The 13,450-nt window shown below is 37.6% G+C and overlaps 1 protein-coding gene across 1 annotated transcript; it reads right to left on the bottom strand.

The window, feature by feature from the left end:
- Positions 1 to 12,277: 12,277 nt before the first annotated feature.
- Positions 12,278 to 13,084, bottom strand: LOC149266090 (disease resistance protein Roq1-like). Its single transcript, XM_089407139.1, has 2 exons — positions 13,072 to 13,084; positions 12,278 to 12,789 (listed from the first exon to the last, which is right to left on the bottom strand). The coding sequence occupies exons 1-2, from the start codon at positions 13,082 to 13,084 to the stop codon at positions 12,278 to 12,280; spliced, it is 525 nt and encodes a 174-aa protein (XP_089263265.1).
- Positions 13,085 to 13,450: the final 366 nt, after the last annotated feature.

Here is a 13,450-nt window from a genome sequence, read left to right as displayed (position 1 = left end):
TTGCTCTCAAATTTACCCCCACCTCCCCGCCCCTGAAGTGTGGTCTTTGGTTCAAAAATTTCTAGATTTGCAACCAAAAATGATGGATGGAGCTTAAAGAAGAATTCAATATCTACAATGTTATCATTTTCATTGTCAAATTTTATAAATATATCTAAAGCAATTTATACAATATGAGCCCTTTAATAAATTTGAAAAATAACAAATTTTAACCAAAAAAACAGCGTTAGACTTAGATCTCATAGCATTACAATTGCAATAGGCACTTTTAATGAAATCTACAATAAAAAAATCATATAGTTTACAAATAAAAATTAGATTGCAACTAATTTACTTTCCAAACAAGGTAAATCTAGTAAAAAGACACTATCTATCAAGATTCAAGATCAAAATATATTTGATACAATACTTTTAATTACTAAAAATTATTTTCTTTCTTTATCACCTCAATACTACTTTTGAACTTGGAGAGATGTAAGAGGATGTTGTGGATACTTTCCTACTTCCTCAATACATCACCAATCCTTCCCATATTATTCAACATGGCTTTGAAATTGATACCATGTTGAAAAATTTCCTTCATGCAAAATTTTATAAAATGAGGACAAAAATAGTTGCAAAGAAAATAGAGGGCTAAAAGCCTATGAACGACATATGAAAATAGAACTAGTTGATATTTTTTAACTATAAGTTAAATTCTTGGAGAGAAACCAGTATTATAATCCAATGAGTGTGATAAGTCTTATTTACATATTAAGCTATAGACCCTCTCAACAAATTGAAAAATATCCTAGAATAAACTAAATCCTAAAATAATTAATTTAGACTTTGAGAACATTAGGATTAGGAGATTAATAGACTAACCCTTCCCTTAGTACTCCCTTGGTGAGAATAGAATTCTTAAGTATGGGTCAATTGTCCATTCTCGATACTTCCCCACAAGGAAAAATCTATGCTTGTGGAAGGATTAATCAAGCCTTCAACATAGTCCTCCTCAACAATGAATACCATTCCTCAAAAAGGGTTGGCTGATAGTTACCTTGGGATCCTCTATGACACAATACCATGCACAAGGGTGGGTTGGTCAACTCTTCCTTACAATCTGCCTCATTGAAATGACTAAGGCTTTAAAAAGGGCTAATTGACCCTTTATCTCGTGCTCCCTCATGATGTAAATACTATGATCAAGAAAAAGTTGGTTGATGCTTCCTTGAGTTTCCCTTTAGTGTATATTATGCATAAAAAATGGTTTGATGATCATTCCTTCAAATTTTCTATGACATCAATATTATGTTTAATGGTCAATGAAATATTCCCTTGGGTCTCCCTTAATGACAATACTAAAATTGAGGAAGAGTTAGTTGAACGCTCTTAGTGCACCCACATAATGAAAATATTATGGTCAAGGACCTAGGATATTGGTTAAAAAGAAAATCATCCCCTAAATAACCCTTCCCTATGACCCCTTAGATTATATTATTATGCCTAACAAAGGGTTATTAGTTAACATATCTCCATTCATCATCTTGATAGAAATACTATGTGTGAGGAAGGGTCGATCAACCCATCCAGTCGATATTCTATGACATGAATACCATCCTTGAGAAAAGTTTAGTCAACCCTTGTTTATGTTTCCCCTTCATCAAAATAATATGATGAATCTTTGTGATAAGTATAGAAACTCTAGAAGAAGAGAACATATCTCTATAATGGCTATGGAAGCTTGAAAATGCATTAGGAGAATTTTGAGGTCAAAAAAGTGTCTGAAAACACATTTTTTACATGCATTTTCAAAAATAAAATTGTGGGTCTACTAAAAAATATGTGAAGTAGGTACTCGTAGGATGCACTTGACATTTGAGTAAACTTATAAAGAGATAAATTGAAAATATGATTTTAAAAAAATCTCTCTTTTTCTTTAAAATTTCATAACTCTTATTTTATTATTTAAATTATTAATTTATTATTTTCTCTGGGAGACCCATTTTAGACCTCAAAATTCCCTTAATGGAACACAATGGTTTCCATGTAATAACCATATAGGTTCAAAAAAAAAAAAACATATCCATATAATAAATTTGGAAACCTAAAAAATGAGAGAACATATCCCTCGTGAGAGCAAAGGAAGCTAGCTTTGATATCAACTAATACAAAAATAACTAGTTTAAAAGGTTTGAAAACAAAAAAATTATTATTAGATTTTTAATAATTCATCAGTTTACTTATGAAATCACAATCTTTATGTCTCCTCTATTAGTTATATAAATGTTTACCTATTTGCTAATTTATAGTATAGAAATATTTTTTATTATTTTTGTAATATATTCAAATTTTATTTTATATGAATTTATGGTGGATAGAATGGTGACTACTAAATTGGAAACAATAATTAAAAAACATTTAAACTTAAAGAGGAAAAAGAAGGCCCATAGAACTTTGAATTGACAGTGAATAGGTGTATTGTTAAGGCACTCTATGCTCAAAGGTCACTAGTTCAAATCCCTTGGGTGTCCACTCATTTTTCAATTGTTTTTTTCTTAAAACTAATTATTTGAAAAAAAATTGACAACATTATATACATGCACAATTTTTTTTAGAACATTATCTATTCACATGCACTTGATTTAAAGAAGATTTAAATCTCCTTTATTTTTACAATACACTATTTAATCCCTCTTTTTAATAATTATGAATGAATAATTACCTTTAAACCAAATATAATTAATCATATTGAGTATTCATTGCACTTTTTCTAACTTAACTAATAACTACACTTTTATATATATATATACACTTCATCTTCTCTTGATTTAAAAGTTTTTATTAAAATTTATTCATTTTAATTATTTTTAACTTATTTGATTTGATAACATTAAATTGTAAAATACTATTTCTATGAATTTTATAAGTTACCTATATCTTAAAAAGTGGCTCCACATTAATGAACCAACTTAAGTGACTAAGTAATGACAATAATAAAACCTTCGTTTCAAACTAATCAACTTATTTGTTTTATAACATAAATAAACTATTAATGAGAAAATAATTTTCAATTAAAAAATAAACTAGTTTCTTGTGATTAAACTAGTGTTTATTCACATTATCATTAATAAATAAATAGTTTTCAATTAAAACTTAAACTATTTTCATCTTATAAAAATTGAGTATGATGATGCCTTATATAATGTCTTTTCAAAAAAATAAAATTAATTTTATATAAATATTTGATTATTAAAATATGTCTGTCTTCAAACTTGAACTCAACTTTTTGTAAAAGGCATGTTTTTAATCATTAAACTTGCAAATTAGTCATATAAATTAAATGTTTGGTAAACACAAATAGACATCAATCCATGATAAAAAATCAAAGCACTTAGGCCATTATATATCACATGTTGCCAATTTTTTTTTTAACTTATAAAAATTAACTTCATTATAATTTTATTTTAAATGATTTATTATTAATTATAAAAATAATCAATATGTGAGTTAAATCTATATGCATTTTAAAATACATGTAACAATATTCTTAACCATGGAAATTTTTAATATGTAAATGGTTCTTTTTATAATACCATGCTTTATCAATACCATGCCTAGTATGATATGTGTTGATATGGCATTTTTTTAATTAAATAATTTAAGCTAGATCAATTAAATAAACATAACTAATTTGGAGATAAAAATTGAACCCTTATGAATACTACTACAAATATTCCAACAGATTTTACAGAAGTTAAATCTCTATCATCCTCTTAATAATTATCCATACTTAAATTAAAATTATAAGAAACTTGTTATAATTATTAAAAAATACTATCATCTTAATAATTATCTGTACTTAAATTAATATTATAAGAAACTTATTATAATTATTAAATAAATACTATAAATGATAATTGTTATTATTTAATATTATTAGAAAAAAAAAAACCAACCTTAACATTAACCTGTATAACCCACGTTCTTTAATGCTATTCACACGAATAACACCTCTCACCTAAACAGAGTTTGACAACCACGGAAGTGTTCGAATGGTTGGAGCTTCGAAGTTGCCATCTATCTAACCTCAACAATGTCTTCCATGCCATAATTTAAATCTAACAACTAAATGAACCCAATACTCCCACACTACCAAGCAAAAGCAAGGTCACGAAAACAGAGAGAAACGCAATAAGGCTTAACATAGACTATTAAAATATACCATGGTCTTAATTTGACATGCTCTTCATTTTTTTTGTTTTGCTATCCCCGTCACACTCTCTCGCTCCAGAAATAGCGGACCACAGCCTCTTGATTTTGCTTTCTTTTACATAAACTTAATCCTTCCTTCAATCGTTGGCGCAACTGCTCCAGTACTCTCCCGCGCCACTGCAGTTTGGGACAGTACCTTATACTAAGTATTTGCAAGGACATTAAATGTTCCACACCTCGCAGCTCTTCTATCTCAGCGCAATTTTGAATCGTTAAGTAGTACAGCTTTCTAAGCTGTTCCAACCTTTGCATGCACTTAAGCTTGGGACATTGAATAACCCACACAACCAATAAATTTTCCAAAGCTAGCAACTCCTCTATCTCAGCGAGATTAGCAACAAATAGCCATTGAAGCTTTCTGAGGTGTTCCAACCCTTGTATGGTCTTCAGTTTACTACATCCAAAGACATGCAACCAATACAAAGATGTCGGATGTTCCAGAGATGGCAACACTTCTATCTCATCACAATCACGAACATCTAGACCTCTAAGCTTTGGGAGGTGTCTCAACACTTGTATGCTCTTGAGTTTGCTACATCCACTCACATACAAGTGCTCCAAAGATGATGTCCACGTTCCAAGGTTTCGGCAAACTCCTTCAGGAAAGGTTACCTCCCTTATCTGTAGTCTAACCAGTTTAAATTTCCAGAGCCTCTCCAAACCAAAGATACATTTGCCATTGGAGTCGTCCAATTCATTCAATGCTGCTACTGTTTCTCTTTCTCGTTCTACTTTTTTAAATGGAAGTTCGCCCAATGGGCAATCTTCTATGCGAAAGTATTCGAGATTGTTCATGTTCGAACTACTACACACCTACATGCAGACTCTTAGTTAGAGCATGGGACTGCATGCAAGATTCCTTTTGCATGATTGAACTACTACACACCTACATGCGGACTCTTAGTTAGAGCATGGGACTCCATGCAAGATTCTTTTTGCATGATTGAACTACTACACACCTACATGCAGACTCTTAGTTAGAGCATGGGATTTCATGCAAGATTCCTTTTGCATGATTTACTCCTTGATTTGCTCCTTCTTTAACTCCGCAACTGACTAGTTATCTCCGGAACTTGTTGTAGGTGTTGAGTCTTCTCATTGATCACCACTATAGTGCATTACTTTGGGATCTTCACCCAGTAATGCTATATCATGAGCATTGTAACATATTTTCTAATGAACCATTCTTTTCTTCTTTCGATTTTCTTTTAGTGTTTTTGCTCTGCAAAGCTGTGTGTTCAACCTTTACTAGCTAGATTCATTTGTGCAAGTTTTCTAACACATCTACATGGTATCAGAGCCCACAGGTTGCTAGATAAAAGGCACACCAATATTTTATTTTGCAGGTATTACAGCTTGGAGATTGAAGATCGACAGAAAAATGGAGTTTCCCAAAGCATCGATCTTAACACCGTACAACTATCACGAATGGAAGCACCAAATGGCTCGATACCTTCGTCATAAAGGGTTGTACAGGATTACCATGGCTACAGAAGTGGAACCCACTTCAGCCGTAGAGAAATCCAAGTACCTCAACCGTATGGATGAGGCCCACGGATCCATATGCATGTGCATCTCTCCAAAGTTGCAGTTTCATCTATCTGCCTACAATACTCCCAATGAGATTTGGAAAAAGGTTGAAGATCTCTACAGGAAACAGGATGAGATGAAAGGACATCTACTCGAAGTGGAGCTGCTCTCATTGGATCCACGGAACTATGACAGAATTCAAGACTTCTTCACCAAATATAATGATCTATTGCTGCAACTCAAGGGTTGTGGAATTGACAAATCCAAAGAGGAGAGTTGCCAAGTTCTCTCTATTATGTCAAAGCTCGGACCAGAATACTCTGTCTTTGTGTCTACATTTCATTTAGTAAGGCTCGCAACAGTAAATCCTACACTATGCCTTCTCTAAAAGAATTTATGGAGTCCCTTATTTTTGAGCAAGATAAACTCATTGGCATGGGAAAAATCAAACCTCCAAAAGCGCATGCACTTGCTGTGCATGATGGCAGCCACAATAAAAGTCACAGATCTTATTCAAATCAGAAAAGTCAACAGCAAAAAGACAAGGGAAAAGCGCATTCCCATCCAAAGAAGGAAGGGTACACCAAGCCCTTCAATGACTCCTCCCGCTTGAGAAATGAGAAAGGGAAGAAAGGAAACAGATGCACCTATTGTCAAAGAGGATTCCATCCAGAATCCTCTTGCATGAAAGAACAAATTGACCAAATGGCAGAAATCCTTCAAAAACACAACCTTGGGGACCACATCCCTTAGGGTGCCAAGAAGAAAACTGAGGATCCGCCATACGGGAAAGGTAACAATTTTCATGCCTTAGTTGCAATTAATTCTTCTCCTGATGCATGGATTATAGATTCTGGTGCATCATATCATATGGCTACTGCAAAGGAAGTCTATTCCTCTTTGGATGCATGCAAAGGACCTCCCATCCTCATGGGAGATAACTCACCTATTGAGGTCACCGGAAAAGGTAGAGTGGAACTTTTACATGGAAGCTTTGAAGATGTGCTTCATGTTCCAAAACTTTCGGTAAACCTGCTTTCAGTTTATCAAATCACTCATTCTGGCACCGGAAAGAGAGTGGAATTCACTCCAGATGCAGTGAACATATATGATCTACAGAGCAGCTCCAAAATTGCAACTGGTGAGGTAAACAATGGAGCCAGACTGTATACATTTTCTGAATTTATTGAATCTGAATCCTCTTTATTGCTTACACATGCTGATGATAATAGTAGGCTTTAGCACGAGAGGTTTGGTCATTTAAATTACAGGTATATGCAGCAGCTAAGCAAGAATGAGATGGTGGGAGGCTTGCCAAATATCAGTTTCTCCAAAGGAGTTTGTGAAGGGTGTGTCCTTGGCAAACATCCCAGAGAAAAGTTTGACACCGACAAGACTCACAAAGCATCCTCTCCTCTAGATCTGATCCATAGTGATCTCATGGGGCCTTTTCCTCATCCTTCCATCAATAAAGCAAGGTATGTGCTTACATTTATTGATGATTTCTCACGGTATACTTGGGTGTATCTTCTCAGGGCCAAATCTGAAGTTTTTGCGCACTTTGAAGATTTCAAAGCACTAGTTGAGACACAGTCAGAGAGAAAGATCAAATCCCTCCGTACAGACAATGGGGGGGAATATGTTAACAAAGCACTTCAGAACCTTTGCCTTCAGTCTGGCATACAGTTGCAGTACACATTTCCATACACTTCGCAGCAGAACGGAGTTGCTGAGAGAAAGAACCGATCTCTCAAAGAGATGGCTTCCTGCATGCTGCATGCTAAGTCATTGCCTCATAAGCTATGGGCCGAAGCACTGAATTGTGCTAACTACATCTAGAACAGATCTCCTCATAGTTCTGTTAAGGATCAGACCCCCTTTGAGGCTTGGAGCGACACTAAACTGGAGGTCACCCACTTCCGTGTTTTCAGCTCCAGAGTATGGGCCAGGATCCCCTCTGAAAAGAGGAAAGCTCTTGATCCACAGAGCATTGAGTGCATCTTTGTTGGATACCCTGATGGTGTGAAGGGATACCGTGTCCTGATTCCCTCTACGGACAAGCTCATCATTGAGCGAAGTGTCAAATTTGAGGAAAGTCTCTCTCATGCACCTCAATCACCGCATGCAGACACCTTTTATCTACCTCATGTTCAAGATGATGACTTAGTACACTCAGATGCAGAAATAGAGCATGCAGATGCCGAGGTAGAGTCTTCAGATACAAATCTAGTGCATGCAAATGATGATCCACATCAAAGTCCAGATCGGGCTTCCAGCAGTGAATCATATTCCCCTGTCATAAATCAGATAACAAGGAGCTTACGTGAGATATATGCACAAGACCACCCAGCTGCTAGAAATGGTCTTGTGGGGGATAATTCTGATCTGCAGAGGACTAGCTCAGAGTTTATTGAGCCTCCTCTTGTCCTCACTACCACTGAACCATTGCCATCCTGGCATTGTCATTTGGTTCAGTCTTCTGATCCACAGTCTTATGCTGAGGCTACTGGGCATCCATCTTGGGAGTCCGCCATGGAGGAGGAGTATAACTCCCTCATCGAGAACCAGACTTGGGATCTGGTCCCCCTTCCTTCAAGAACGAAACTTGTCCGATGCAAATGGGTCTACAGGACCAAGAGTGCTGCAAATGGGCAAATCACCAGACGGAAAGTGAGGCTAGTAGCTAAAGGCTTCCAACAAGTGCATGGCATTGATTATGACGAGACCTTTGATCCAGTAGAAAAGATGGATTCCATACGCCTTACACTTGCCATTGTGGCTGCCCAGCGGTGGGAAGTACATCAAATGGATGTGAAGAATGCCTTTCTTCATGGAGACCTATCTGAGGAGATCTACATGGAGCAGCCACATGGTTTCATTTAGGATTCATCTTTGGTCTGCAGACTGAAGAAATCTCTCTACGGCCTTAAGCAGGCCCCGAGATCTTGGTACGCGAAGATGGATTCTTTTCTCTTATCACAAAACTTTGAAAGATGTAAGTCTGATCCGAATGTTTACATGCTTAGGACACATGATTCTCTTCTTATCTTAGTTTTGTATGTAGATGATCTCCTAATCACTGGTAGCTCGGCTTCAGCCATTGCTATAGTCAAGAGGGCCTTACATGATAGGTTCTTGATGATGGACATGGGTCCATTACATTTCTTTCTTGGTCTTGAGATTAGCCAGGATGCCACAAGCATCAAAATCTCTCAGGCTAAGTATGCACGAGATCTCCTCAAGAGATTTTGCATGACTGACTGCAAGCCAGCACCGACTCCTTTTCTGTCTGGGGTCCGCCTTGAGGATGGAGGTGACACTCCATTAGTTGACAGCACTCTCTACCGATAGCTAGTGGGGAGCTTATTGTACCTCACCCACTCCAGACCAGATCTCTCATATGCAGTAGGGGCAGTTTCCCAATACATGCAAGAGTCGCATGAGCTACACTGGAATGCTGCCAAGCGCATCCTTCGATATGTGCAGGGCACCATCACCTTCGGGATTCACTATGCAGCAGGCACTGCATTGAATCTCCTTGGCTTCACAGATTCTGATTGGGTAGGAGACAGCATTGATCACAAGTCCACCTCCGATATTCACTCAGTCTAGGATCTGGCCCTATCTGTTGGTCGAGAAAGAAGCAGGCTGCTATTGCTCTCTCTTCAGCTGAGGCCGAGTACAGAGGAGTAGTCAACATCACCATTCAGGGTCTGTGGATACAACACTTCCTCACTGAGTTGGGCGTCCAGTTCCACCAGCCCATTGTCATCTGGTGTGACAACCAGAGCACTCTCAAATTTTGCAGGGATCCAGTGCAGCGGCAGCGGACAAAGCACATAGAGATCCATATGCACTACATCAGAGACTTAGTACATGATCGGGTCATTGATTTGCAGTTCTGTCCCTCAGCAAAATAGATTGCAAACATCTTCACCAAGACATTCACTGAGCAGAAGTTTTTCTCTCTGCGTGATCGTCTTGGAGTGAAGGACACCGTTGCTTAGCAACTGTTTTTCTTCCTCTTTTCTTTTGATTACATTGTATTTTGAGGAGGGGTTTTTCCCACGAGGTTTTCCCTCTTTCCTCAATTTTAGTACAAGTTACACAGTATTTTGGGTGACCTTTGGCCTTAGTTACCAGGGCCCATTTTCTATTTTTCCCCATAGTGGTGTTCAGGGGGGGTGTTGGAACTACTACACACCTACATGCAGACTCTTAGTTAGAGCATGGGACTGCATGCAAGATTCCTTTTGCATGATTGAACTACTACACACCTACATGCAAACTCTTAGTTAGAGCATGGGATTGCAAGCAAAATTCCTTTTGCATGGTTTACTCCTTGATTTGCTCCTTCTTTAACTCCGCAACTGACTAGTTAGCTCCTGAACTTGTTGTAGGTGTTGAGTCTTCTCATTGACCACCACTATAGTGCATTACTTTGGGATCTTCACCCAGTAATGCTATATCATGAGCATTGTAACATATTTTCTAATGAACCATTCTTTTCTTCTTTCGATTTTCTTTTAGTGTTTTTGCTCTGCAAAGCTGTGTTCAACCTTTACTAGCTAGATTCATCTGTGCAAGTTTTCTAACACATCTACAGTTCAGCAGGAGAGTATCCTGTGGTAAATTTTGTATCCCACAAGAAACCAAACTCAACCGTGTCAGTCGAGTCAATCGTCCATAAGTATCCGGCAAGCATTTCAATCGCGGGCAATTGCTCGCCCGCAAATCCTTCAAGCTATCAAGGGAACCGAGGGAAGATGGCAGCACTTCCAACAAACGGTCCCCTAAATGGAGTACCTCCAAGTTGCATAGGTCACCGATACTACTGGGCAATTCTTTTAACTCAACATCCACTAAATATATTTCTTCCAACAACCGTTGATGTACGACGTCGGGAGGCAATTCTTTCACCTCGGAACAACATGAAAGATCCAAGAATTCCAGCGTGGTAATATTTCCAAGTGTCTCTTTGGAAATGGTCACATTCCTACATTCCTTCAAAGAGAGACGTTTGAGTCGAGTCAAATTCCCAAAAGAATTTGGTAGCATCGCCAACCAGGAACAATAAGACAAATCGATGGACTAGAGGTATGGTAGCTTTCCAATGGAATCAGGCAGCATCTCGAAACTGGTAGCATAAGACAAATCGATGCGCTGAAGATTTGTTAGCTTTCCCAGGGAATCAGGCAACGATCTCATTCTTGTGAAATGTCTTAAGACCAAGTATGTCAGAGAGTGCATATAACAAAATTCCTCTCGCAAAGTTTTGATTTGGACAGTCCCATCATAATTAACAACAATCTTTTCAAGGTACTTTAGTTGTCCTATGGACTTTGGAAAATCTGAAAAGGGAGAGTAGATGTTTAACTCTCGCAGCTGGAGAGGCGGCTGCAATGTCCACATTTCCACTGTAAGAAAGATTTCGAGATGATTCTCATCTACAAACTGAGATTGAAATAAAATAACTATAAACACGCAAAATTGCGTACCTGAGATTCCTGTTGCCACAAGGTTTTCATTTTGCTTCCTCTCACTTCTAAAACTCTTAAATTTTCCAGGGGAACCCACGAAGGCAGGGAAGAATAGGGGCATTTATACTAGCGGAGCCATATGAGATGTGGTTTCCACACCCTCCTCAATATAGCTTCTACATAATAATCTTCACTTGCAATAATTCGCAAACCATGATAACGGTCTGTATTGAACAGTGCCAGCTTACAGTTTCCCAACAGCTCCTCACTACGCCTTTTGTACCATGACATTTCTGAATGGACACCGAATCGATAACTGAAACCGTCTGGACGATGAACTATCGAAATCCCGCGAACTTCAGTTGTGACCTATTCAATCATAAAAATAAAAGATAGATAGTATCCAGGACATAGACCTTTACGTTGAACAAAACAACTTTAAAAATTTTGAACCAAAGAGGAATGTTTGATTCACTTACAAACCACGACGATTCTTCAAATAACTTATCAATATTGTTATTGTTGGTGGCGTGACACCAAAGACAATAGGGCATTGATCTTTCCGTAGTATATCTTCCCATATCTCTAACCTCATCATGCATTTTTATCCGCTTTCCGTTGTCCAGCTCCAGAAGACACTTGCTCTCTAAATTTGAAATCCCCACCGCTCCCCATATTCTTTTTTTTGTATCCATATCTTCTCCTATAGAAAAGCAGGCCATATCTAAGAATCTTTGCTGGTACTCTTGGTCGAGTGAATTATAACTAATTTTGAGCGTTTCCCGCATGTCCGAGGGTGGTATCTTGTGAAATTCATTCAATAGCTCTTTCCAATATGTGTCATCTCTTCCACAAAGAAGAGCCCCAGTAACTTTCAATGACAACGACAACCCATCACAGGCCCTTACAAACCGTTCCACCACATCTATAAATCCTGGTGGTGGATGTCGCTGATTGAAGGCATATGAGCAGAACAACTCTTGGGAGTGTGCTCTATTCATTCCGGTGAGCTTTTAAATTGATGAATTTGCTATTTCTGAACATAGGAGAGCATGCCTGTCCCTAGAGGTAACTAGTATCAAGCTATTGGAACTAAGAACATCCCTAATTGGTAAGAATGCATCCAATTGATCGGCTTTCTCTACATTATCTAAAACTGTCATTGCATTACAACAAGCTAGGTAACGTTTAAGGATTATCACACCTTGGTCCACAATCTCAATTTTAATATCCCTGTGTGTCAAGTCCTTAATGAGCTTCATTTGCAAATCAACCAGAGATTTTCTAGCTACAGTTTCACTAACATCAAATAAAAAGGAGGATCCATCATACTCAGAGCTCCTACGGTTGAAGATCTGCTTCACCGAAGTGGTTTTCCCAATACCACGAACACCTATAATTTCGACAACCCTGGCCTGGACGTCACGCTCCTGCCCCTGCTGTGTTAGCACGGTACTTTCAAAGTGTTGTAGCTTAATATCCAAACCAGTTGGATATTTAGCCACAAACAACGTTGGTTTTGGAACTTTTTTCAATACGTTTCACACAACTTCATCCAAGAGCTACTGCTCGTTCCCGGATGAATAACCAATGAGAAACGCCTGGGTAAATATGAAATGTTGATAGAGGAATAAGGATAACAATCACACATCTAACAACAACACATATGCACTATGATTTATTTTGAAAAACCACATGGCGGAAACATCAGAGCATCCCCAAAACTTGTGACATGGAAAATCCCCAAATCTAGTCACATGTAATAGGATATACTCAATACCACAGGTCTGTCACTGATTCAAGGTACCTTCAAGGTCCATTACTTAATCAAATTTAATGAATATCAAATACCAATCAAGGAAATAAAACAGACATGAAATAAGGGATATATCTCGGGGCTGTTAATGCGACGTTCATCGTTTTGATCTTAAAAACAGAGCAGCTGGAAACATTTATGGACTATAAGCCGATTTCATCGTTTTGATCCTAAAAAAGGAGCAGATGGAAACTGATTGCATGTAGAATTAAACCTATTTTGTCAAGGTTCATTTCCAAGGAAAAGTTTGGTTTTCTAGAGTGCATACAGATTCAAGACGTTGTTGGTATTGCTCAGGAACTGATGCATTCTATCAAGTCCCAGAAAATGAGAGCCTGTATGATTAAGGTAGACCTATCTAAGGCCTATG

The sequence above is a fragment of the Pinus tabuliformis genome, chromosome 6, assembly GCF_031772625.1.
Source record: "Pinus tabuliformis cultivar Carrire ecotype Pingquan chromosome 6, CPIR1, whole genome shotgun sequence".
Lineage (NCBI taxonomy): Eukaryota > Viridiplantae > Streptophyta > Pinopsida > Pinales > Pinaceae > Pinus > Pinus tabuliformis.
This window is presented reverse-complemented; position numbering and strand designations above follow the sequence as displayed.